At 44.5% G+C, this 25,955-nt stretch overlaps 1 protein-coding gene across 1 annotated transcript in view; it reads right to left on the bottom strand.

Annotated features, from left to right (window-relative positions):
• USP7 (ubiquitin specific peptidase 7) overlaps nt 1-25,955 on the bottom strand; it is a 3,814,244-nt gene that overhangs the window by 1,863,847 nt on the left and 1,924,442 nt on the right. Inside the window, 1 exon segment of the mRNA XM_044088895.1 lies at nt 22,502-22,523. Within this exon segment, the coding sequence (XP_043944830.1) occupies nt 22,502-22,523 (22 nt within the window).

Below are 25,955 nucleotides of genomic sequence, written 5' to 3' on the forward strand. Positions count from 1 at the left end.
TTTAATTATGAGTTGATTAAATTTAGCACAAAACCGACAGCAAGGCACGTTGTGGTCAGGGCCTAGGCAAGGAATACAGTACAAATGAAAATCCTTATGAGTTATTTGCTTCCCACAAATAATACAATTATTAACTTTTACTGACATCGGGAGGAGCAATAAAAAGTTTCCCCAACGGGGTACTTAGCTTTTAGTTGAAGACATCGGTTCTGAAACTCAAAAAAGAAAATGTCACGAGTAGGCCGACCGGCACTTGCGAAGTGCTTCTGCTTCGGGCACCGCGCGGCAAGAAGAGTTAAGTAATTACGTCGGCTGCATGTTTTATACCCCTGACGTCATGGAAGAAGGGACAGCATCCGACCTAGGAATTCAAGACTCTGGTACTCAGGCCGGTTGAGGGCTACTTGCAGGCAGATAACCCAAATGTAATGACTGCAAAAGTGAAATATGAACATCAGGGGGAATGGACTAGGGTGGCTCCGGGACCGACTGGGTCGGTGCAAACAGCATTTTTGGCAAGGCAGACTACTTCAGGAGTCTCGGCACTATTCTCTTCACATCTTCTTCTGATAGGCTCCTGGAAAATTTGGACCTCTATAAGATAGGGGACCTTAACGTTGGGGAGACTGGCAAAGGATCCGTGGACCGGCTTCGATGTTTGCTATCAGTAGTCGGCTCCGAAATGCATACGGCTGAAACTGAAGCCCCAGTATCAACAAACTCGATCGGCTCCGAGATCAGTGGAGCCAAGGAGGTAGAAGTCTTGTCCTGTTTAGAAAGTTTAGAAGGTAGTTCCGAAAGTTTAGAAGGTGGTTCTGAAGCACCGGATGGCGCCGGGAATGCCTCTTGGTAGGTTTAGTCTTGTCATTTTGGATGAATGGGATTTCGAGGAAGACAAACTGGCCAAGTCTTCCTCGAAAGAAGGCTTGAGGAGACCTTTCAAAATTAGCTTGTTCTTCCGCTCCTGTAGAACTCTGCAGCTGAAGGAATGGCAAAACAGGTTTCCTGCAGATGGATGGCTCCGAGGCAATATACACAATTACTATGGCCATCCGTAATTGACATTTTCTGAGAGCAATTTACACATTTCTTTAACAAGGAGGGTTTATGGTCTTTTGCCTCTTTAGACATGCTAACCGGAGAATCAGAAAAAACAACACAAACACAACAAGGTCCTCTAACTTAAATGGGCTTAGCCCTGGGAACAGAAAAAAAAGGCACAGAACTAGGTCCTCTAACTTAAACGGACCTAGGCAGAGAGAAAGACTAGAGGTCAGAAACTAACTAGACAGCACACACAGTAATACAGACTATGAAAATGACCAAACTGTCTCAGTGAAAACTACGGTCAAACACTAAGCCATAGAACATGGGTTGAAAATATCAAAAGGCCCTTTACGCCAACTGAATAACTAGATAGCCAAGATAAAGATCTAAAAAGGAAAGTCTAAATACTAACTCTCTAATACTAATCAACACTGCACACAAAAAACAAGGTAAATTGAGCGGAAACGTGCACCTTAACTGGAAACACTAAATATCTAAGTGATAACTATTTAAATTCCAAACTGCAAATATCAAATAAGCGGAAATGTGAGCGATAAATAGAAAAAGACTGGAGCACAGGATACCAATGAGAACAAGGCCAATGGCCAATCAGTTCTCAACAATAAAGAATCTGAAGTCAAGAAAAACACTTCAGCAAGTCTGAAAACTACTCGAAATACTATTAAACACCATCAAAAGCTATATGAATTGTAACGTTAAGCTGTAATACAGTAAAAATAGAAAAAAAGTGTTAAACTTAGTCATGGCCAAGAAGAAGCACATCTGAACTCATAGACGTGGCAAACGAGATCTGGTGATTGTACTGGTGCACCATGGGATACCTACCTAGCCACGAGCCAACTAGAAGACTTTGAGCTTTGTTATAGGCTGAGTCCATGTGTAAGAATGAAGGGCGAGATGGACTACAGAACATCTGATGATTCCATTCTTCTCCAATATCAGCAGGTTAACCTTTCCAGGTACTCTTTCCAGTAGCAACTATAACCACTGACAGAATGGTTCAAGTTTTTTGGGCAGACTGAAGCTTTTCTTCACATAAATAGATGAGGACAATCCTTGTGTTTGTGGGAGCTACAGGATGACCTTCCTTCGGAAGTGATAAACATTCTGACAGTATTCTGAATTGGAAAAGCTCACCCAGACTCTGCCAAAACTTACTGTGAGGGAAAGGTAAGTTTGCTTTTGCTGTCTTGTACTCTATTACTTTATTGCCTCCTCCTATTTTACATGTTATTTGCTTTCTTCACGCTGCATTTTAATTGCATTCTGCTTTTAACTGCATGTTAAAAATAGGAAAAAGACCCCACAGTTGTCTCTCGAGTCGCACAGAAGTTAGAACAGGTCAAGTAAGGATTCACACGAAAGACAGAATAGGTCAGTTAATTATCTGTGAAGTGAGGGTGCAGCTAGGAACTAAACCTTCTATTTAAGGGGTAAAATAAAATTTCAAAGCTTTACTGACCATGGTTTAAAGCCGCAGAGACCACACCAACAGTGCAAAGTTTTAATGTCTTCCACACATTTAGACGAGTTACTTCACAGCCAGGGACTAAAGGTGGATGTGTCTCTATTTACATCAAGAATAAATGTACTACAAGGCTAGTCATACAGGACAATGCACTTAAGCTGCTCCATGTTTAAAATCACCATAGGCAAAATCCAGTACCACTTCCTTGCAAACTACATATCTCCCCTCTATGACCCACAAAACCAATAGCATGTATTTGAACCTATTAGAAAAACTATCCAACCAAACCCAATACCATATTCACAGATGACTAATTACTCCACTATTAACTGGGAATCCAATATGACACTAAACGTACAGCCACAGAGATTCCTGGATTTTATAAATAAAAACTGCCTGGACCAGATACTCAATACACTAACCAGGGATGCAAACATACACTATCTGGTCCTCAATAATATGGGAGAGTGCCACACACCCCCTATTGTATTGTCTTCCCTGGAAAGGTCAGAACAAAAATGGTCTCCTTTGAATTAAATAAAACCTGGACCCCCAGCTAAACCTGGAATATTCAGGAACTATTATAAGGCTAAACTCCTGCTATTAAGTGATAACCCGGCAAAATTTCAAGTCCTCATAAACCTTGAGAACACTACTGCCTATGCAGAACTGTTCAAAGAAACCCAGTATAAGCATGCTAATAGTTGCACAGAGGCAGTTGTACCCACCAGGAAGAAATACAGAACTAACTCAAATAAGCCACCCAGGTGGAATCAAAAAAACAATAGGCTCTATAGCAGAAGGAAGAAAATCATGGCAAAAATTAGGAGGTGCAGCACCCAGCAGAATAAAAGCACTCTCAAACTAAACAAACTCAGAGGACAAGTGAAGTCTACCAAAGCCAAATTTCAGGTAAGTTTGGCCTCCCACAAAGCATTACTTAGCTATGTCCGTAACCTCAAAGGCAATACAAAATTGCGTGCAGAGGACATTATAAATGGAGCCACCTATACTGACCCAGATGTAGCAAACCTCCTTGCTGATAAAGCTCTCTCCAACCAAGACTGAACTTGACAATCAAGCGGAGAAGGTAAACATTTGCTTCACACAACACTCATCACATAGTCTCACTAAATCTACACCACCAAAATCCACACATAGTAACACAAAAACATTCGTGGAGGCTCTCAATAATTATCTGCATAAGCAACAGAGACCTCCAAAGCAGAAATGCAAGCAACTTCCATCCCCCAACACAACCCAAATGAGACACAGCCCACAGACTCAGTGTGCCACTCAACCACAGCCAATAAGGCAAAACAACGTACCCAACACACTAGTCATAGGTGACTCTATAGTCAGGCACACTGATGGCCCACTCATCAGGCTAAACAAGAAGGTTACTGTCAGCTGCCTGTCGGGTGCCAGGATCCACCACATAACCCATGCACTGAGGTCACTTCACAAGTACAAAGTAAGACTCATTGTCCATGTTGGTGTGAATAACCTGAGACGTACCTCCCTGGACTACAAGAAGAGAGACATGGAAGAGCTCTCCGATCTTGTAGCCAGGCAGGTACGACCCTAGCCCTGAGTAGCATTCTGCCATCGCCCAGAATGATACCGCAGTACAAGGACGAAATGACTTACTTCAACAATTGGCTAAGCTTCCGGTGTCATTCTAAGGGGATCCAGTATCTGTCTGCTTGGGATGACATGGTCGACAGACCACGATGCTTTGCCACAGATGGCCTGCACCTGTCGCCCCTGGGATTCTGGATACTGTCTAAGGATCTTGCTGCCCCTATAGTGCCTTTTTAGGCAGGGTTCAAATAACAAATTCACCACCATAACAGGAACAGGCAAGCAAAAACTGAGGGTAATGCTAGTCAATGCTAGAAGTCTAAATCTCAAAATGCACTCAATTGAGGCACTCCTTAAAATGGAGAACATAGATATCTGTGCAGTGACTGAGACCTGGTTCAAGGCTCCAGAGAGCACCCCTGCACTACCAGGCTATAACTCATACCACACTTTTCGGTCATGTAACCTGGATCGAAACATCAAAGGCGGAGGTGTGTCCATATTCATTAAGGATATCCACACCTCCAGGCTAGTTGCTCAGCATAATGCATCTGAGATTATCCAAGTGCAACTAATTCTGGGCAAAACTGCAATCCAAATTGAAGCATGCTACAGATCCCCAACCATGCCCCAGGATTCCCACTCCTCTTTTCTTGATGTACTGGAAAATATTAGGGTTGAACCAAACACCCTAATAATGGGCGACATCAACTACCCCACCATTAACTGGGAAAACTACTCGTGTACCAACTCCTTAGCTCAACGCTTTCTGGGATTCATAAACACCAATGCCCTAGATCAACTTACCCACACCCCCACGAGGGGCAACAGTATCCTAGGCCTAGTCATTACCAACATGAGTGACCAGTGTTCCACACCTGAAATCAACTCCTTGTCGGTCCGATCCGACCATAAGCTAATCACGCTTGATATCCACATACCCCCCCCCCCCCCCAATTAAGGAAACCACAGTAAAAAATTTCTCCAAAGCCAACTTCATGCTTCTTAAGACAGAAGTGGTGAACTTCATGACACCCATGCAGATGGACAATACAGTTACAACTGGTGATTCCTACAGAAATGCACTCTATAAGCATTTACCTAAGTGCATGGATCGTGCTATCCCAAACAGAACCAAGATGCTATCCTTCAAAAAAAGGAAGCCAATCTGGTGGTTCCCTGCCATAAACAAACTGTACAACAGAAGGAAGAAACTGTTGCAAAAGAGAGTAAAATCCCATGAGTGGAGGAGCTCCCTCGTCAGCCTCAGTAAGAAGCTGAGATCTCTTATAAGAGCCTCCAAAGCTAGCCAAGAAAACAAAATCGCCACTAATTCCAAAGACAACCACAAAGCATTCTATAGCTATGTCAAGAATCTCAAAGGCAACACCCAGATCTGCTCTGAGCTACAGCACAAAGGCACGAAAATTACAGAACCAACTGATTTTGTCAACATCCTGGCAGATAGGTTAAGTGCTAACTTTAGCCCCCAACCCCTAAAGGGCCCATATCTATACAGGAAAAATGAAAAGTCCCTGTAATCAGAACTATGCAGGTAAAAGCTGCACTCTCTAAAGCCAAAAACACAGCATCCATGGGAGTGGACAACATCCCATGGAAATGGAAATCCCAGGCTGCGTTTTACAGGAATTTCAGAACGAACTGGCTCCCCACTTAAGCACCATGTTCAATAATAGCCTCGCATCAGGCTTTGTGCCCACTGAATGGCACACAACTGTTATCCCACTCCACAAAGGGGGAGCCACCACTGATCCCAGGAACTATCGACCTATTAGCCTGACGAGCCTGGTCTGCAATGCCATGGAACACATCATCATGGAACTCTAACAAAGACATTGGTAACCTCCAAACTCTGGATCCCACCCAGTTTGGGTTTGTGAAAGGCAGATCATGCCTACAGAAACTGATCAACTTCTTTGAGGCAGTCACCAAAGCCGTAGACGAGGGTAAGGTGGTTCACACAGCCTATCTTGACCTTGCCAAGACTTTCTCCACCATCCCCCATTCTGGAATTATAGCTAAACTCACTAAACTAGGTATAAATCCCTACGTCACAAGATGGGCTGCCAACTGGCTCACTGACAGAACCCACAATGTAAAAGTTGCAGACTCCAGATCTGACCTCAAAGCAGTGACAAGTGGAGTACCACAGGGTTCCGTCCTGGGACCTCTCCTGTTTGGTATCTACTTCTCTGAAGTATAGGCTAACACAGAACACCTCTAGCTAACGAAGTTCGCAGATGACTGCAAACTAGGAGCCATAGTCAAGTCCCCAAATGATGTGGACACCCTACAGAAGGAACTCACTGAGACAGATGTCTGGTGTCAGAGCCATGGCCTCAAGCTCAGTGCCAAAAAGTGCATTGTTATCGCCTTTGGTAAAAACTCTGTACACATGAACTACCACATAGGCAGCAATCTACTTAACACAGAATATGTGATAAGAGACCTTGGGACCCGGGTGGACAGTAGTCTCTCCTTTGATAATCACATTGCCACAGTAGTCAGGAAGTCCTTCTACGTGGCACACCTCATCATAAAATGGCTCTCATCCAGGAAAGAGAGAGGTCATTGTTCCCCTCTACTCGACACTCAGACCCATTATAGAATACACCGCCCCTTTTGGAATGTACCTCACAAGACATCTGCAGCAGCTGAAAAGGCCACAGAAGTACCTCACAAAGAGGATTACTGGCCTCAAACAGATGCCCTACACTGACCGCTTCAAAAAACTCCAGCTTTACTCCATAGCATATCGCCTACTCCGAGGTGATCTCTGCGTAACATATAAAGCTATGTCAAACCCAGAGCTGTTGGACATGCTACACCTAAAGAAATCCCAATCCCTCCGAGCTACACGCTCTAGGGACCTAAACCTTGTCACCACAATTAACAGGACATGCTGGAGGGATAGATTCTTGTCCCAGAGACTTTCCATATTCTGTAACAGACTACCCATCTATGTTAAGCAAAGTTCTTCATCAGCACTCTTCAAGAAAAATCTTGAGTGGATGGGAAATAGAAATGCACCCCGGGGATCACTTCTGTCTCTGCTCGATAGTAACACAGGAAAATAACTTTCTTGGGTGGCGTAGCCAGGGAATCTTGTTGGCTAGGCTTATGTAGGCCCTTGGGCCGATAGCCTAGTACCTACCTATAAATTCAGCCCCAATTTTACACCTCTCTCCCCCCATCAAACTTCTCTCAGGAAATACCATCAAATTTAACTTCTCCTATCATCACTAGGGAACAAGTCCTTAATGCTCCAAGACCAAAAACACTGCATCATTGGTCTCAGACAATATCCCAACATGCCTTCTAAATAACATGAAACATGACCTATGAGAGCCTGTCCAATGACTATTTAACGGTAGACTCCAAACAGGTTTTGTGCTTTATGAATGGGGAACATCAACAATCATCCCCTGCACAAAGGTGGGGCATCTACAGACCCACAAGTCTTAAAAGTCTTGTATGTAAAGCCATATAAAGAATCATCATAGACATGATGAACAGAAATACAGTAAACCTCCAGACACTTGATCCAACTTGGTTTCATTACGGACAGATAATGCCTACTCAACCTGGTGGACTTCTTTGAAAGGTAACCAAAGCAATGGATGACGGAAAAATGGCTTACCCTACCTACTTTGTCTCAGACAAGGCATTTAACACAAAACACCACTCTAGAATTGTCGACAAACTCAACAGTTTATGTACAAACTCATATGTCACCCGCAGGATAGTCAACTGGCTCATAGACAGGACCCAGGAAGTTAAAACTGGGGAGTCCACCTCTACAAAGAGGCCAGTCACAAATGGATTCCCTCAGGGATCAGTCTTTGGACTGCTCCTTTTTGGCATTTTCACTGAAGTCAAGACCAATGTCAGTGGTCTTTGACTAAATTTGCAGATGACTGCAAATTAGGAGCGGTCATTGAATACCACACCAATACAAATGTTAAAGAGGAGTTGACACAAACAACTGGTGTGAGAGGCATGCACTAAAACTAAACGCCAAGAAATGCACAATAGTATCTTTTGGGAAGTCATCCACCCCTGGTAACTATTGACAACACAACACTTAGAGTTGACCAAGCACTCAGGGACTTGCACAGATAGTTATCTAGCTTTTCACCATCATATGTCTACTGTAGTGAGGAAATCATTCTATGTTGTGCAACTTATAAACAAAGGTATGGCATCCAAGTCCAAGGACATTATTGTTTCACTGTATTCAGCATTCATTAGACCTATCTAAGTACAATGCCCCCTTTGGTATGTACCTAACCAGGCATATCCAACAATTCGAACATCCACAAAGGTTCCTCACTAAGAGAACACACGGCTAAGTAAAATGTCCTCTGCAGACTGCCTCAAGGTCCTCTCTCTACACTCTTGTCTCCTACAGGTTTTTGAGAGGAGATCTATGCCTGGTATACAGGACACTGTCAGACCCCACTCTGATGAATCACCTGCATATTCACAAAGCAAACAGCACCAGAATTATCCATTCTAAAGACTTAAACCTTACCTGTGATATAACTAGGACCTGATGGGGAAACAGGTATGTATCCCACAGATCACCCCATCTATGGAACAGGCTCCACATCCATGTGAAACAGAGTTCCTCCCTAACCCAACTCAAGTGCAACTTGGACAACTGGATGGGCAACAGAAAATTCATCCCTGGTTTCGCACCCATGACTCTGACACAGGCAACCTGTAAATGGCTCATCTCTCAGACTCTTGCTTGTAAATGTTTCATCTCCCAAACCCCTGCTTACACTTATCAAGGGTTATCAGAACTTTTCATTGATATGGGATGCATTGCTAGGCTTAAAATGACCCTTGTGGTACTTAGCCTAGTAAACACCTATGAGCTATAAAAACTGAACCAGTAAGCAATTGCCCTGTCAGAAGCATCACAGCTGCATTTAATAGAGAGTTTTGCTACCTGGGAAGAAGCTCCCAGGACAGACAGAGCCAAGGCTTTTCTGTCTGAATTTGCCAGATCGGCAAAAGCACTAGATGCCTGAGACAAAAGCTCTAAGGAGTACTTTTGTCATGTGTGTGTGCCTGGTAATGGCCCTGAAAGCCAAGGTGGCTGATGTACATGCATTTTTACCCGGTCTCTCTAGGGTTCTACTCTTTTTGTCTGATGGAAAATTAGATGAAGGAAACATCCTAGAATGTCTGTCTGTAACTAGAGAAATAAGTGCTGGGTCTGCAACAGGGCACCTGAAGAGGAATTTACAATGCTCAGGGACCTTGTAGAAGTAGTCTGGCTTCTTAGGGGCCGGGGCCAGGAAGTCTGGAGTTTGTGAAGCATTGTGAAAAGCATCCAGAAATGCAGGTTGAACAGGAGGAACTGTAGAGGGGCCAGGGACATCAACCTGTAGTAGCCAATATCATCTTTTCCTGGACTTAAGAAATTTGGAAAGTATCCCACATTTAAACTGTGCTCACATTTTCAGGAAAGTTTCACCAGAGGTTATCTCCTCCATTGGGGAGTCAGCACCTACTGACTCTTCTAATTCCTGGGAGGAATGGATTTGTGTGAAATAATCCAGAGATTCCTCTTCATCAGAAAAGAATCATCAGATGTGTCATTGTCCCCAACTCTTCTTTGAGAAGGCTGGGATGAAGCTGTAAGAGCAGTCTCAGAGGAAGGCGGTTTGAGTGCTATGAAGGCCTGCCAATCTGAAGGAGCATCTCTGGTAGGGGACAAATGCTTACTCTTTTTCTTTGCAAGCAAAACGATCCTATCAACGGAGGACTCTATGAAGGCCTACATTCAAATGCATCAGACTAACTCTTCTCTTGCTTAGGTTTGAGGTACCCCCTAGGCCCCCCTGTAGTTTCTAACCAACGTTCCCCCATGACTTCCACTGACATGCTTGCAACTGAATTCAAGGCGGCCTCAGAACTGGGCTTAGCCTGTGAATCCATGCCTGAAGTTGGACGACCCTCCAGGTTGATAATCACCTTGGGAGAAATGGGGGTGCAGCAGAAGCCGCAGGCCAAGGTTTCTCAACCTTGTGCTTCACCAGCTTGGCATCAGTCCCTGAAGTACCCTCCACACAGTTAGCTAGTAGCCTAAGCCGTTACTGCTCTAAATATATAGCAAAAGAGGAAAGCCTGCTTCTGAGAGTCCTTGGAATGAAGGACTGGCAAATGCTACAGGACATGAGGTCGTGATTAGAGCTAAACAAGAGAGACATTGACAATGGCTGTCATGTGGAATTTGTCTTCCACGTTGGCACCTGTTCTTTGAAAACAAACAAAATAGTATGAGAAAAAATTCCCCAGTGGGGCAGGCACCCTGCAAAGCCTATCTGGTCTACGTGGAGCAGGAGGTTTGTAGTCAGGGTTCAGAAATGCTGAAGAGAAGGCATCTAAAAATGCAGGCAGGATAGGAGTAACAGCAGATGAGCCGGGGGTTTCCATTTGAATGAGGCTGTAACACCTCTTTTGTACCTCACTCATTTCTGAGAATTCCCATTTGAAGTATTCCTTCCTACTAATAATTTCACCAAAGGTCAAGTCTTCAACTGTGGAGTCAGGGTCCACTGACTCTTCATCTGGGGATCCGTATCCAAAGGGGGAAGATAGTTAAGAGTTGTAAGACCATGACTCCTCTGTGGAATCTGAAAGGACTTCCTCTTCCCTAGTAACTGTCTCAGTAGGCTGAGGCCCAGGGCTCAGGAGAGGAGATGTGGCACCAACAGCAGCATTGGTAGGCCTCAGTGCCATAAAGTCACTGAAAAGGCTTTGACTGAAAGCCACGCAATCAGGCATGCTTTCTGTAGTGGGAGAAATACATTTTCTCTTTTCTCATCATTTAAGAGGTCCAGTGGACATCTGCCTAGAAACCAGTAATTGCAAAGGTGCAGGGGGCTCAAACGGTTCCTCAGAAAATGCAGGTTCCCTCCCACAGCATCGGAAACGAGTGCCAGAATAGCCTCAATGGCCGTGCTCTCGCCCAAGGATAGTATGGCGTCCTTAGGAGGTACCCACGACATCCGGAGTGGCGGATCCGGGTCCAGATCCTGGAATCAGGCCAATGTCGACCAAAGGTTGGGGGTCGGTTGGAAGAGGCTCAGCAGTAGACGAAGACCTTAAAGTCTTGGCCTTTTTTGGCGGTTCTGCAGAGACGTCTGAGGAGCCTTCCATCTGTAATCTGCTTCAGATGCTGGTTTTCAAGGTAAAGATTAAGTGCATGCAAGCAACTAAGTAGTGTCTTAGGCATGAATGCCTGGCAAATAGGGCAAGCCTTGTGGTCAAGTGACCGTCCCAAACAGAAAAGGCACTTATCGTGGGCGTCCTTATGAGGGATATGGCGGCCGCACTGACATTTCCTCTTTCGAGATGACACAAACAAACAATACTGATTTTAAGGAGAACTGAAAGGTCCCAAATGGGGTACTTATCTTATGAAATTAATTAGACGTCAGCAGTAGCAGAAAAGTACAGTTACACTTACCATAAATCTAGATGTTGGAGTGTATTCACTGTGGCAGTCATTACATTTGGGTTATCTGCTTGCAGGTAGCCCTCAGTCGGCCTGATTAACAAAGTCTTGGGTCCTGCGTCAGCTGTTGTCCCTTCTTCCATGACGTCAGGTCGTCAGGGGTATAAAACATGCAGCAGACACCATTACATCAGTTTTTCTTGCGCCAGATGTCAGGTGCCCCCCTAATGGGAAGCAATTAAATATAAAAGTACAAAGATACGCCTCCAACAAAAAAGCAAATACACCAAAAAGGCTTTTAAGCATAGTAAAGGAAAGTAGAGGTACAGCAAAAATAAGTTAGGGGGCTGGAGGGAGGGTAACAAGGACTGCAACAGTGAATACACTCAACCATTTACATTTATGGTAAGTGTACACAACTGTACTATGTTCTTAGTGTTTCACTGTTGCAGTCATTACATTTGGGTAGATTCCCAAAGCTATGGTTGGGAGGAGGAACTTAGATATCCATTTAGAAATGGTTTGCTTTGAAATAGTCTTCCCCTCTGCCCCTGCAGCAAATTCCACCAGCAGTTGTTCAGATTTCCTTTGAGGTTTAGTCCTGTCCAAGTAGAATCTAAGTTGTCTGTGCACATCTAAGGAATGCAGTACCCGATCCCCTTTATTCTGTAAATTGGGAAAGAAGGTTGGCAAATTAATGGACTGATTAAGAGCCACACTGGATACCACCTTGGGCATGAAGGATGGACTGGTTCTGAGGGACACCCTGTTCGCATGAAAAATGATGAAAGGCTCCACTGCCATAAGGGCCTGTAATTCAGATACCCCTCTAGCTGAAGTGATTGCTAAAAGGAAAGCTGTTTTTCAAGAAAGAAATTTTAAGTCTGCAGTAGCAGCTGGCTTGAAAGGAGGTAGGAGTGAGTTTCTCCAAGACAAAGTTAAGGTCCCAGGCTGGGGTTGGAGCTCTCCTGGGTGGTCTCAGATTTTTGGCCCCTCTAATGAACTGCATAAGCAGTAGATGGGAGAAGAGAGGAGGTTCTGTGTTATGAGCTGAAATGGCTGAGGCGTGGATTTTAATGGAGGAAAAGACAGGCCCTTGTGAAGCATCTCGGTTAAGTATTGCAAAATCTCAGGTAAATTGGGAGCTGCTGTGCTCATCCCTTGAGACTGGTTCCAGATACAGAATCTTTTCCATTTTTCAGCATAAGATTTTCTAGTACTAGGCCTCCTTACCTCTAAAATGATATCCATCACAGGTTGGGATGGTAAAGGAGAGATTAAGTAATTAGCCAGGCTGCAAGGTTCAGTGTTAGAAGCTGAGGGTGCAGAATCTGGTTCTCCTGCTGAGACAGCAGAGGAGGAGTCTGATGCAGGTGCCATGGAAATAACCGTGACACACTGCGCAGGAGGGGGTACCAGTGTTGGCGCGGCCAGTCTGGAGCAATCAAAATCATCCTGGGTTTGTCCTGTTTGATTTTTAGTAGTACTTTGGAGAGCAGAGGGGGAAGGCATAGACTGATAGGTTTTTCCAGCTGAAGGACAGAGCATCCACTTTCCAGACTTGTTTGCGGGGAGTCCTTGTGCAAAATTTGTCCAATTGGTAGTTCTTAGGAGAGACAAACAGTTCTATATTTGGGCTCTGCCATTTGATTGTCAACATGTTGTCCTTGGTTCCAGTTTCCATTCATGTGGGTCCATGAGGTTTCTGCTTAGTCCATCTGCCAGTGTATTTAATTTTCCTGACAGGAAATAAGCTTGTAGGTGCACTTGGTATCTCAAGGCTGTGTTCCCCAATGCCATGGCCAGTCTGCAGAGGGGGTAAGAATGTGTACTCCCCTGCTTGTTTATGTACCACAACAGTGGTGTTGTCAGAATGTGGTTCTTGAAGGTTGTCAGAGCATTCTGTACAGCTAACATTTCTTTTTGATGGATATGCAGGTGCATTTGACTTGGGTTCCATTTGCCCTGAATGCACATCCCTGCCAGGTGAGCCCCCCATGCATAGTCTGATGCATCTGTTAGGGTTTGGGCGGCAGGGGGTGGTGTGAAAGGTAGTCCCTTGTTTTGGTGTCAGGCCTCTGCCAACCAAAGGAATTCTAACCGTAGGCAAGGTTTGATAGGAATCATTGTTTCTAGGTCCTGAGAATGTTGACACCATAGGCTTTTTAGATACCACTGTAGTTTCCTCATATGCAGTCTTGCATATGGAATTAGAAGAATGCAGGAGGCCATGAGCCCCAAGGCTTGCAGTATTTGTCTTGCAGATAGCATGGTTTTTGTGGCCATTTGTTTGAAGTAGGTTGCCAAATGAATTTGCATCTCTGGCATGAGGTAAGCAATCTGGGAAGTTGTATTCAAGCTTGCTCCCAGGAATATAATTTGTTGACAGGGTACCAGGTGCGATTTCTTTTCATTTATGGTGTATCCCAGACAAGTTAGAACCCTTTGTACAAAGGCCAGATGATTCAAAAGTATGTCCTGGCTTTCTGCCTGAATTAGACAATCGTCCAGGTATGGGTATAAATGAATATTTCTTTGCCTGCAAAATGCAATAATTGGAGCTAAGCACTTTGTGAATACCCTGGGCGCAGTAGATAAGCCACAGGACAGTGCAAATAACTGACCGTGCGTGTAGCCTGCTTTGAAGCGTAGGTATCTTCTGCAAGATTCCCTGATTGGGATGTGCAGGTATGCTTCTTTTAAATCTAGTGTTGCCAACCAGGCATCTTTACCTAGCATAGGAAGTAATTGGTGAAAAGTCAGCATCTTGAATTTTGGAATCTCCAAAAATGTGTTTAGAGTAGACATGTCCAGGATAGGACGCCATGAATTGCCTTTTCTGGGCACCAGGAAAAGTCTCTAGTAGACACCTTGTCCCTTTTCCTCTTCTGGTACCAGTTGAATAGCCCCCATGCTTAATAGAGAAAGTACTTGTTTTTGGGCCTCTGCCCACTGATTTGGGGGTAGGTCCGGCCACCCGCTTGGTGTTGGCAACATGTGGAAGTGAAATCTGTATCCCTGGGACAGTATAAAACCCATTTGTCCTGGGTAATGAGCTCCCAATTCTTTGAATGAAGAGCAACCCCCCCCCCCAAAGGGGCAGTCAGTTGATATGTGCTTGGAAATTTTAAAAGGAAGTCATTGAGACAGTTTACCATAGGGGGGAGTCTTATTATTCCCAGATTTGGAAGTGGAGGCCCCCCCACTGCTTAGTTCTGTGTCCTCTGGGACTGAAACCTGGGGGGGTTTGCTGTGTCTGGGTTTAGCTTGAGAAGACCTGGAAGGGGCTGGAAAGGACCAATTCTTAGAGGGCCAGTGCCTACTAAATCTAGGAGGCTGAACTTGTAAAAATCTTTATCAGTTTGCATAGATTTAGCTTTATCTTACATCTTTTAAGAACTTCCTCAGATTTGCTGCCAAACAGGCGGTCCTGATTTAAAGGAGCATCCAACAATTTAGCTTTAACATGATCAGGCAAAGATTGCTCCTTAAGCCAAGCATGCCTTCTGAGCACAGACCCAGTAACAGCAGCCCTGCAAGAGGCCTCTAATGAATCAAAACCACATTGCAAAGCATGTTTTCCAACTTGTTCAGTAGAATGCATTAAATCCTGTAATTCTTTATTTTCCACACAGTCAGGAATCAACATAATTTTCTGTTTAAGCAGTCCAATAACATGTTGCTGATACTTTAACATATGAAACTGGCAGTTTAAAGCCCTAATGGCCACGGTTGCAGAAGTGTAAACCTTCTTACCCCATCTATCCAGCGCCCTGGCAATCTCTACCAGAAGGGGTAGAATTTTTAGCAGTAGAAGCCTTAATGCCCTTGGGCCCCTGTGAAATAGTTTCTGGATTTGCAATAGGATTTTTGAAAAGGAACTTGTGGGACTCAGGGACCCTGTAGTATCTGTCAGGTTTTCTGGGAGCAGGAAGCAGGGAATCAGGGGCCAAACTAGATTTCGAAAAAGCATCAACAATGTCTAGTACAGGAGGAATAGCTAAAAGTCTATGCTGAGGTAAGAGAAGGAAATCCCTAAGCCTCTTTTTTGAGTCATAAAAATCTTGGCATTCCCAGTGGAAATGCTCCCTTAGAGTATGTAAGTTTTCCCTAAAAAAAAATCCTCAGGAGGGGAAGCAGAGGGAATGGAATCCTCTGCATCAGAATCTTCATAAGTAGATATGGGCAAATCCAGATCATCAGAAGAATCAGAAAAAACAGAATCCTGATCAGAAGATTAATAATCAACTTCAGTCCTGGGCCTCTTAGAAGGGGGGGGGGGGGTGGCTACCCCTGATTAGAGTTATTAGATCTTCAGCCATTCTTATCATTTGTTTTTTAGGCAGAGAGGCCTGAGCATGTGGCCTGTGCATTGATTTTTTAGGCATGGATCGAGACCGAGGCCTAAGTAAAGGAGGAGGCGTCGATTTAATATGCAAGTCTGTAGGCCTGAATACACCCTCAGAAGCCAGTGCCTGCACAGCGGATCCAGACCCATCCAAGGTAGAGACATCCGTGTGTTCCACAGTTGAAGCATATTGCGGCATACCGGACTCCAAATAGGTCTCAGTAGAGGCCTGCAATTCAGAAGTAGCGAGTATTAGGGGCTGCAAAAGCTCCTCACTGAGTACCGGTGAACTGGCGACTGGCTTAGGAGAAGCGCCATCGGCAGTTTTGGACCTCAGTGGCCTCTCAGTCTTTCTCTTTGCATTCTTTCGAAATCCAAGAATACAGTACGAATGAAAATCTTTGAGTTATTTGCTTTCCACAAGTAATGCAAATATTAACTTTTACTGACATCAGTAAGGAGCAAGAAAATTTTCCCCAATGGGGTACTTAGCTTTAGTTGAAGACTGCGGTTCTGAAACTCGAAAACGAAAATTTCAGAAGTCGGCCGACCGGCATTTGCGAACTGCTTCTGCTTTGAGCACCACACAGCAAGTAAGACTGGTGTAATGGCGTCGGCTGCATGTTTTATAACCCTGACGACCTGACGTCATGGAAGAAGGGACAGCAACCAACGCAGGACCCAAGACTTTGTTAATCAGGCCGACTGAGAGCTACCTGCAAGCAGATATCACAAATGTAATGGTTGTAACAGTGAAATACGAAGAACAAAACCTGGCATACGACTGGCAGCTGAAAAATTCTGAGGGCTGGTGCGTGCCGTCACCTTTATAGCCCACCTCCTCTCGGACACGTCAGAAGTCCCACACAACTTGGAGGGACTGAATGCTTTTGGGTACTGGGCGTACATACATGAGACTAGAGGAGTAAATCCCATATGCAGAATACTGCAACATGGGAATAAGAGGACATCTAGGTATGTGTTGTCCATTTTCATTCTTCAACAAATCATCTGATCCTCGTTTCGGACTCGGTCACACATTTAAGACTTTGGATCCAAGTCTCGAGCTCCTCCCTTTAACCATAAAGCCCTAGTCCATCCTCACTACTTCAGATATAGTTTGGTGCCATAAGATTCCCATAAGTTAGTTAAAGAAAGTGAAAGCTCAATAGGGCTCAAACCTGGAATTAAGAGTTCCAATAAGAAATCCAACAGGTTCCTCCAGAAGATACTGGAAGGGGGTGGATAGAAAGGAAGTGGACAAAGTACAGTTTTGTACCTACCATAAATGTAGATGTTCGAGGATCCACATTGCTGCAGTCCTAACTATTGGGTAGTCTGCTGTCCAGTCGGCCCGAATACCAAAGTATATATTGGATCCGGTCAGGCGCATTAGACTGGCGTCAGTACGTCAGGGTACTAATGCGCATGACCGACGCCATATCCTCAGTCTTTTCTTGCCCCAGATGTCAAAAGACCCTAAAAAGACAAGGCCCAATATACCTGCACCAAAAATATGTACAATATATACAAAAATATCAGCATATAACCTCACCTACACAACCACCCCTAAACACAGAGGGGAAGGAGGGAGGACTGCAGCAATGTGGATCCTCGAACATCTACATTTATGGTAGGTACAAAACTGTACTATGTTCTTCGCTCCACATTGCTGCAGTCCTAACTATTGGGTAGAATCCCAAAGCAGAGGTAAGGGAGGCTGGCAAATCATAAAGAAGCAGGAGCTGACAACATGCCTTGCAAAATAGCTGTGGCAAAACCAGCCCTAGACTTAGAGTAGAGAGGAAGGTGATAATGCTTAGAGAAAGTATGCACTGAACTCCAAGTAGCTGCCTCCAAAATATCCTTAGTTGCCACCCCTTAGAAATGCTGTTGAAGTGGCAGTAGCCCTAGTGGAATGAGGCCTAATCCCAACTGGAATCTCCTTGCCATGATGGGAATAACAAAATGCAATGCAAAACCCAATCCACCTAGAAATAGTTTGTTTTGACACAGGCTTGCCCTGAACTCAAAGCAAAAGAAACAAACAACTGCTGAGACTGCCTAAAATCCTTAGTCCTGCTCAAATAATAACGCATTGCCTGTGCACATCTAAAGTGTGCAAAATCTTTTCCCCTTTATTTTGGGGGTCTGCATAAAAGTAGGCAAATGAATAGTTTGGTTTAAAGCCACACTAGAAACCACCTTAGGCATAAAAGAAGGATTAGTACGTAATGATACCCTATCCTTATGGAAAATCAAAAGGGCTCTACTGCCATAAGGGCCTGCAACTCAGACACCCTTCTTGCAGAAGTAATAGCCAACAGAAAAGCAGTCTTCCATGACAAGTATTTCAATTCAGCAGTAGCTGCAGGCTCAAAAGGTTGTAGAGTAAGTTTTTCCAACACAAAATTGAGATCCCAAGCAGGAGTAGGAGCTCTACGTGGGGTCTTATATTCTTTGCCCTCTAAGAAACTGCTTGAACAAAGGATGCAAAAACAATGGTGGGTCACAATCATAGTGAGCTGAAATTGCTGCAGCATGAATCTTAATGGAAGAGAAGGACAAACCTTTGTCCAATAACTCAGTAAGATATTGAAGAGCCACACTCAAATTAGGCTCAGAAATCTCCAAATTCTTTGCTGTACTCCAAAATAAAAATCTCTTCCATTTTTCTGCGTACACCTTCCTTGTACTAGGTCTTCTGGCTTCCATAATCACATTTAAAACTTGTTGAGGAAGTTGAGACCTGCTGTGTTTCAAAACAGAATATGCCAGGCTGTTAGATGAAGAGAGTGGAGCTTGACATTGAGCAGATGACCGTCCTTCTGAGATAACAGATGTGGAATTAAAGGTAAAGGCCATGGAGGCTTCCTTACCAGACTCCTTAGTAGTGGGTACCACTGTTGCAGAGGCCAATCTGGAGCTATTAAAATCATCCTTGGCTTGTCTTGTCTGACCTTTAAGAGCACCTTTGGAAGAAGAGGCAGAGGTGGAAAGGCATACACATGAAGATTTTTCCAACTGAAAGAAAGAGCATCCACTTTCCAAGCTGTGTGATGAAACCCCTTTGTGCAAAACTTTGGCAGCTGGTAGTTTAGTGGAGAAGCGAACAGATCTATGTCTGGAGTTCCCCAGGACACTGTCAATTTCTGAAATACATGAAGATCCAGTTTCCACTGGGATCCATGATTTGTCTGCTTAACACATCTGCTAAGGAGTTCTGTGCTCCGGCAGAAACCTTGCCTGAAGAGTTAGTTGCAAGCTGAGCAGTCTCCCATAAAATCATTGCTTGCCTGCAGAGAGGATAAGAATGTGTTCCCCTTGTTTGTTGATGTACCACATGACAGTTGTGTTGTCTGTTAGAATCAACACCTGCCCTGGAAGAAGTAACTCCTTGAAAGCCATTAATGCAAACTGGACTGCTAACATCTCCTTCATGTTGATATGTAGATGCTGTAGTCTGGCAGGCCACTTGTCTTGTATCCACTTTCCATTTAGATGAGCTCCCCAAGCAATGTCTGAGGCATCTGTCGTTAAAATCTGACTCGCCTCTGGCCGGGTCACAGAGAGTCCCTTGTTTAGGTGACATTCCTGAGCCCACCACAAAATTCTGTTTGAAGGCAAGGTATTATTTGAATGACAGTGTCCAAATCCTGGCAGTGCTGTGTCCATACATTTTTGAGATACCATTGCAGCTTCCTCATATGCAGTTTGGCATTGGGAAGCACCAGAATACAAGATGCCATGAACCCTAATGCTTGAAGGACTGTCCTTGCAGTCAGCACGGACTGATGAGATAGTTGATGGAAGTGAAAGGATAGACTCTGTTGTTTGTCCGGGGTTAAAAAGGCCATCTGGGCTGCTGTATTCAGTCTCACACCCAGAAAGCACATGTCTTGAGAGGGTACTAGACTGGACTTTATTTCGTTCACAGAATACCCTAGGCATCTTAGCACTGCTATAACATATTCCAGATGCTGTAGAAGGTCTTCCTTTTCTTGAGCCAGAATCAGGCAATCGTCCAAGTAAGGATAGATTTGAATTCCTTGTAGCCTGAAGTAAGCTATCACTGGAGCCAGAACCTTTGTGAATACTCTGCGCCCAGTAGATAAGCCAAAGAGCAATGCAGAGAACTGATAATGAGAATTTCCAGCACGAAAGCGCAGATACTTCCTGCAACTTAGTCTTATAGGCACATGAAGGTAAGCTTCCTTGAGATCTAAAGTTACCATCCAGTGATCTTTGCCCAGCAGAGGTAAAAGCTGTTGTAACGTCAACATCTTGAACTTTGGAATGTCCAGATAAGTGTTGAGGATAGATAAATCCAAAATTGGTCTCCACGTGTTCCCCTTCTTTGGTACTAGGAACAGGCGAGAATAAAATCCTAGGCCCCTTTCTGATACAGGGACTGGCTGAATGGCCCCTATTTGGAGTAACAGAGAAATTTGCTTGTGAGCCTCTGTCCTTTGTGGAGGAGGAACGCCTGGCATGCCTTTGAAAGGGGGCAATGTATGGAAATAAAACCTGTAACCGTGGTGAATGATATCCAACACCCATCTGTCTTGAGTAATTAAATCCCAATTTTCTTTGAAAAGAGACAGTCTTCCTCCCAAAGGAGCTGCCAGACGAGAATCTACTGGCAGCTGAAAAGGCAGGTCATTGGGTCTGTTTACGAAAGGACTGACCCCTGCCCTCACCAGAAGTCTGAGCAGGTGAACTCCTGTTCTAGGCCTAAAAGAACCTTGAGCTCTGCCCCTACCACGTCTAGACCTACCCCTAGACTGGGAATCATAAGCAGGATATGTCCATCCCTTAGTAGGCCAATTTCTACTAAACTTCGGTGGCTGCACCTGCAAAAAATCTTTAACAGTTTGCATAGACTTAGCTTTGTCCTCCATTTTCTTTAAAACTGCTTCCACAGGTGAACCAAACAACACATCAGACTGTAAAGGAGCATCCAAAATCCTTGTCTTAACATGCTCAGCTAAATTCTGATCCCTCAACCAGGCATGCCTGCGAAGAATAGAACTAGTGGCAGCCACCCTCGAGGAGGCCTGTACAGCATCAAAACCACATTGCAAAGAATGCTTACCCACTTGTTCAGACACATGAACTAAATCCAGCAACTCTACACTCAATACCTTCCGCCAAAGCATCCACCTTAGATTTCAATTGTGAAAGGAGATAATTTTGATATTTTAGCATGTGAAACTGACAATTCAACGCCCTCATGGCTATAGTGGAAGAAGTATACACTTTCTTTCCCAATCTATCCAAAGCCCTTGCCTCTTTATCAGTGGGAACAGGGTTTTTAACAACAGAGGCCTTAACACCTTTAGGTCCCTGAGAAACAGTTTCCGGGTCTGCCCTAGGACTCTTAAAAAGATACTTATGAGCTTCAGGCACCCTATAGTACCTATCAGGTTTAACAGGAGCAGGAGGCAAAGAATCAGGATTCAGAGAAGCCTCTGCAAAACATCTTCCACCACATTCAACACAGGAGGTATAGCTAAGGGCCTATGCTGGGGTAAAAACAAGAATTCCCTAAGCCTTTTCCTGGAATCAGAGTAATCCTGGCCTTCCCATTTAAAGTGTTCCCTCATGGAATGCAGAGTCTCTGAAAATGAGAAATCCTCAGGAGGAGAAGCTGTGGGAGTGGAATCATCCACATCAGAATAAGGAGGATACTCTTGCAAATCTTCCGCAGAAGACTCAGAAGCCTCTGAACACTGTTCAAAACTCTCAAACTCAGGTTCCACCCTAGGCCTCTTATCAGGAGGGGGCATAGAACCTCTAATCATAGTAATCAAATCTTCTGCCATTTTAAGCATATGTTTCTTAGGCACAGAACCTGAAGTGCTAGGAAAAGCCCCCACTGAAGCTAAACTTGGCCTACCTCTCAAAGAAGTATTGGAAACAGAAGGAGAGGCTCTAACTACCTTGGGAAGAGAGGGAAGAACAGTTACCTGAGAAGCCCCTTCAGCCTGGCCTACCTCCTGAGAAGGCACATCCTGTAACAGTAAAGTCTCTGCCTGAGACTCCAAAGAAACTCCTGGCAAAACCTCTGGCTCCACTGAGCCTTCTAAAGAACCGACGTCTGGGACTGCCGGTTCATCAACCCTAGGCTTTGCTGTTTTGTCCTTGCGCTTTTTGAAGCGCCGGAACATCCGACGGCATTTTATAATTGCAACGCTTCCCAAACACTAACCTGGCACAGTCTAACCTTCTCTTAATAGTGCGTTTGTTAAATCTAGCACAAGAGCGGCATCCAACAACGGCGTGCTCAGGCCCTAAACAAGGTATACACAAGGTATGGTAATCCCTATGAGGTATCTGTTTCCCACAAGAAATACAGTTATTCACTTTTCTGACATCCGGTTAAATACTGAGGCAAGAAAAACCAAAATGTTCCCCAACGGGTACTTAGCCAACTTTGATTCGGTCTGAAACTCCGACTTCAGAAAATTTCAGAACGCCAACCTGCACTAAACTGCTTCTGCATCGACCATGCGGCAAAAAAGACTGGGGATATGGCGTCGGTCATGCGCATTAGTACCCTGACGTACTGACGTCAGTCTAATGCGCCCTGACCGACGTCAGCCTTATACTTTGGTATTCGGGCCGACTGGACAGCGGACTACCCAATAGTTAGGACTGCAGCAATGTGGAACGAAGAACATCACAGATGTTTATTTATGGTGAGTACATAACTTTCATAGCTGATGTTCTTTTCATTCCTCCTCAACAAATGGGATAGAGTTCCCAGCTACGTGAAATCTTGGGCGGCCCGCATGGAAGGATATTCCAGAGAAAGTACAGTTTTGTACCTACCATAAATGTAGATGTTCGAGGATCTCCATTGCTGCAGTCCTGACAAATGGGTACTCCGCTGCCCACCATCGGCCCGAATACCAAAGGGCTAGATCTGGCGTCGGTCATGGGCGCCCGAGACTGACGTAGTGTCAGTACAAATGCGCATGACCGACGCCATAACCTCAGTCTTTCTTGCCTCAGATGTCAGAATGCAAAAAAAAAAAACACCACCCAAAAACCCCAATCTAAAAAGAAAAGGGGAAGGAGGAGGAAAATTGGACTGCAGCAATGGAGATCCTCGAACATCTACATTTATGGTAGGTACAAAACTGTACTATGTTCTGCCTCCCATTGCTGCAGTCCTGACAAATGGGTAGAATCCCAGAGCAACGGAAAAAAAGGGAGGTTGGTCAACTAAATAGCCGGAGGAGCTGCAGACATGCCCTGTAAGACTGCAGTGGCAAACCCAGCCCTAGACCTAGAATAAAGAGGCAAATGATAATGCTTTGTAAAGGTATGTACAGAACTCCAGGTAGCTGCCTCTAGAATGTCTTTAGTAGCTACCCCTCTTAAAAAAGCAGTAGATGTGGCCGTAGCCCTAGTAGAATGAGGCCTGATCCCAACTGGAACCTCCTGTCCATGATGAGAATAACAAAAAGCAATACAATGGCCAATCCACTTGAAATAGTTTGTTTCGAGACAGCTTTTCCACATGAAGTCACAGCAAACGAAACAAATAACTGTTGAGAACTTCTGAACTCTTTGGTTCTGAACAAATAATATCGTAACTGCCTATGCACATCCAAAGAATGCAAAACTTTTTCCCCTTCAGTTTGGGGGTTAGCATAAAAAGTAGGCAAATGTATAGATTGGTTCAATGCCACATCAGAAATCACTTTAGGCAGAAAAGTAGGATTAGTACTAAGGAAACTCTGTCCCGTGAAAATCAGAAAAGGTTCCACTGCCATGAGAGCCTGTAATTCAGATACCCTTCTAGCAGAAGTAACAGCCAATAAAAAAGCAGTCTTCCAAGACAACAACTTCAAGTCAGCCGTAGCTGCAGGTTCAAAAGGAGGCAGAGTCAGCTTTTCCAAAACAAAATTAAGATCCCAGGTAGGAGTAGGAGCCCTCCGTGGGGGTCTTATATTCTTTGCCCCTCTAAGAAACTGTTTAAGCAATGGATGTGAAAGTAAAGGAGGGCACCATCATAGTGAGCAGAAATAGCTGCAGCATGCACTTTAACAGAAGAGAAAGACAAACCCTTGTCCAATAACATAGTCAAATATTGCAATGTACAATTCAAATCAGGCAATGTGACATCAAAGCCTTTAGCTGAACTCCAAAGAAAAAATCTCTTCCATTTATCAGCATAAACTGAGTACTAGGACGCCTGGCTTCCAAAAGAACATCCAAAACTTGTTGAGGGAGCTGAAGGCCCTCATTCTCTAAAACTGAATGCGCCAGGCTGTCAGGTGTAGGGATTGCACCCTGACATTGAGAAAATGATTGTTTTCTTGAGACAATAAGTGAGGAATCTGTGGTAATGGCCAAGGGGCCCCCTGAATTAGGCTCCTCAACAGAGGGTACCAATGCTGACTAGGCCAATCCGGTGCTATAAGGATCATGCACGGTTTGTCCCTCCTGACTTTCAACAGGACTTTTGGAAGAAGAGGCAGAGGAGGAAAGGCATACACGTGAAGGTTGCTCCAACTGAAGGATAGTGCATCTATTTTCCAGGCTTTCGGATGAAACAGCCTTGTGCAAAACAGAGGTAGTTGGAAATTCAGAGGAGAAGCGAACAGATCTATGTCTGGAGTGCCCCAAGCCATGGTCAACTGACGAAACACCTGAGGATCCAACTTCCATTCGTGGGGATCCACCATTCGCCTGCTCAGAACATCCGCTAACGAATTCTGTACCCCTGGCAGAAACTGTGCTCGAAGAGTGATGTGCAGATCCAAAGCAGTTTCCCATAACAGCATTGCTTGTCTGCAAAGAGGGTAAGAATGAGTTCCCCTGCTTGTTGATGTACCACATGACAGTTGTGTTGTCCGTTGAATCAACACCAGTCCCGGTCAGTAGATCCTTGAATGCTTTTAAGGCAAATTGAACTGCCAGCATCTCCTTCATATTGATATGCAAGTGAAGCAACTCCGGGGGCCAAAGGTCTTGAATCCATTTTCCTTTGAAATGAGCACCCCAGACTGACTCCGGGCGTCTGTCGTTAATATCTGACTTGCCTCTGGTTGGGTCACAGAGAGTCCCATGTTTAGGTGACATTCCTGAGCCCACCACACATATTCTTTCTGAATGCAAGGAAGAATCCGAATTACAGTGTCCAAATCGTGGCTGTGTTGAGTCCAAACGCTTTTGAGATACCATTGTAACTTCCTCATATGCAGTTTGGCATTGGGAAGTACTAGAATGCAAGATGCCATGAACCCCAAGGCTTGAAGGACTGTCCTTGCAGTCAGCCTGGACATTACTGATAGCTGTAGGAAGTATTGGTGAAGATGTCTTTGTTTGTCCGGGGTAAGAAATGCCACCTGAGTCGCTGTATTCAGTCTCACACCCAGAAAACACATCTCTTGTGAGGGTACTAGACTGGACTTTATTTCGTTCACAGAATACCCTAGGCATCTGAAAACTGTCATCACATACTGCAGATGTCGAAGTAGTTCGTGCTTGCCTTGAGCCAGTATCAAACAATCGTCCAGATAAGGATAAATCTGAATTCCTTTTAGTCTGAGAAAAGCTATTACTGGAGCCAGGACTTTTGTGAATACCCTGGGCGCAGTAGATAAGCCAAAAAGCAATGCAGAGAACTGATAATGCAAATTCCCAGTCAGAAACCTCAGGAATTTCCTGCAACTGGGCCGGATAGGAATGTGAAGATAGGCCTCCTTAAGATCCAAAGTCACCATCCAGTGATCTCTGCCCAGCATAGGCAACAACTGTTGGAGTGTTAACATCTTGAATTTCGGAATTTCCAGAAAGGTGTTTAGAATGGATAAATCCAGAATGGGCCTCCAAGTATTTCCCTTCTTTGGCACTAAGAAAAGACGGGAATAAAACCCTGTGCCCCTTTCCGCAGAAGGAACTTCCTGTATTGCTCCCAACTGGAGCAGAGAAGAAATCTGTGCCTGTGCTTCCAGTCTTTGCTGATGAGGCACATC

This window comes from Protopterus annectens, chromosome 12.part0 (assembly GCF_019279795.1).
Source record: "Protopterus annectens isolate FY-2018-M chromosome 12.part0, PAN1.0, whole genome shotgun sequence".
In the NCBI taxonomy this organism is placed as follows: Eukaryota; Metazoa; Chordata; order Ceratodontiformes; family Protopteridae; genus Protopterus; species Protopterus annectens.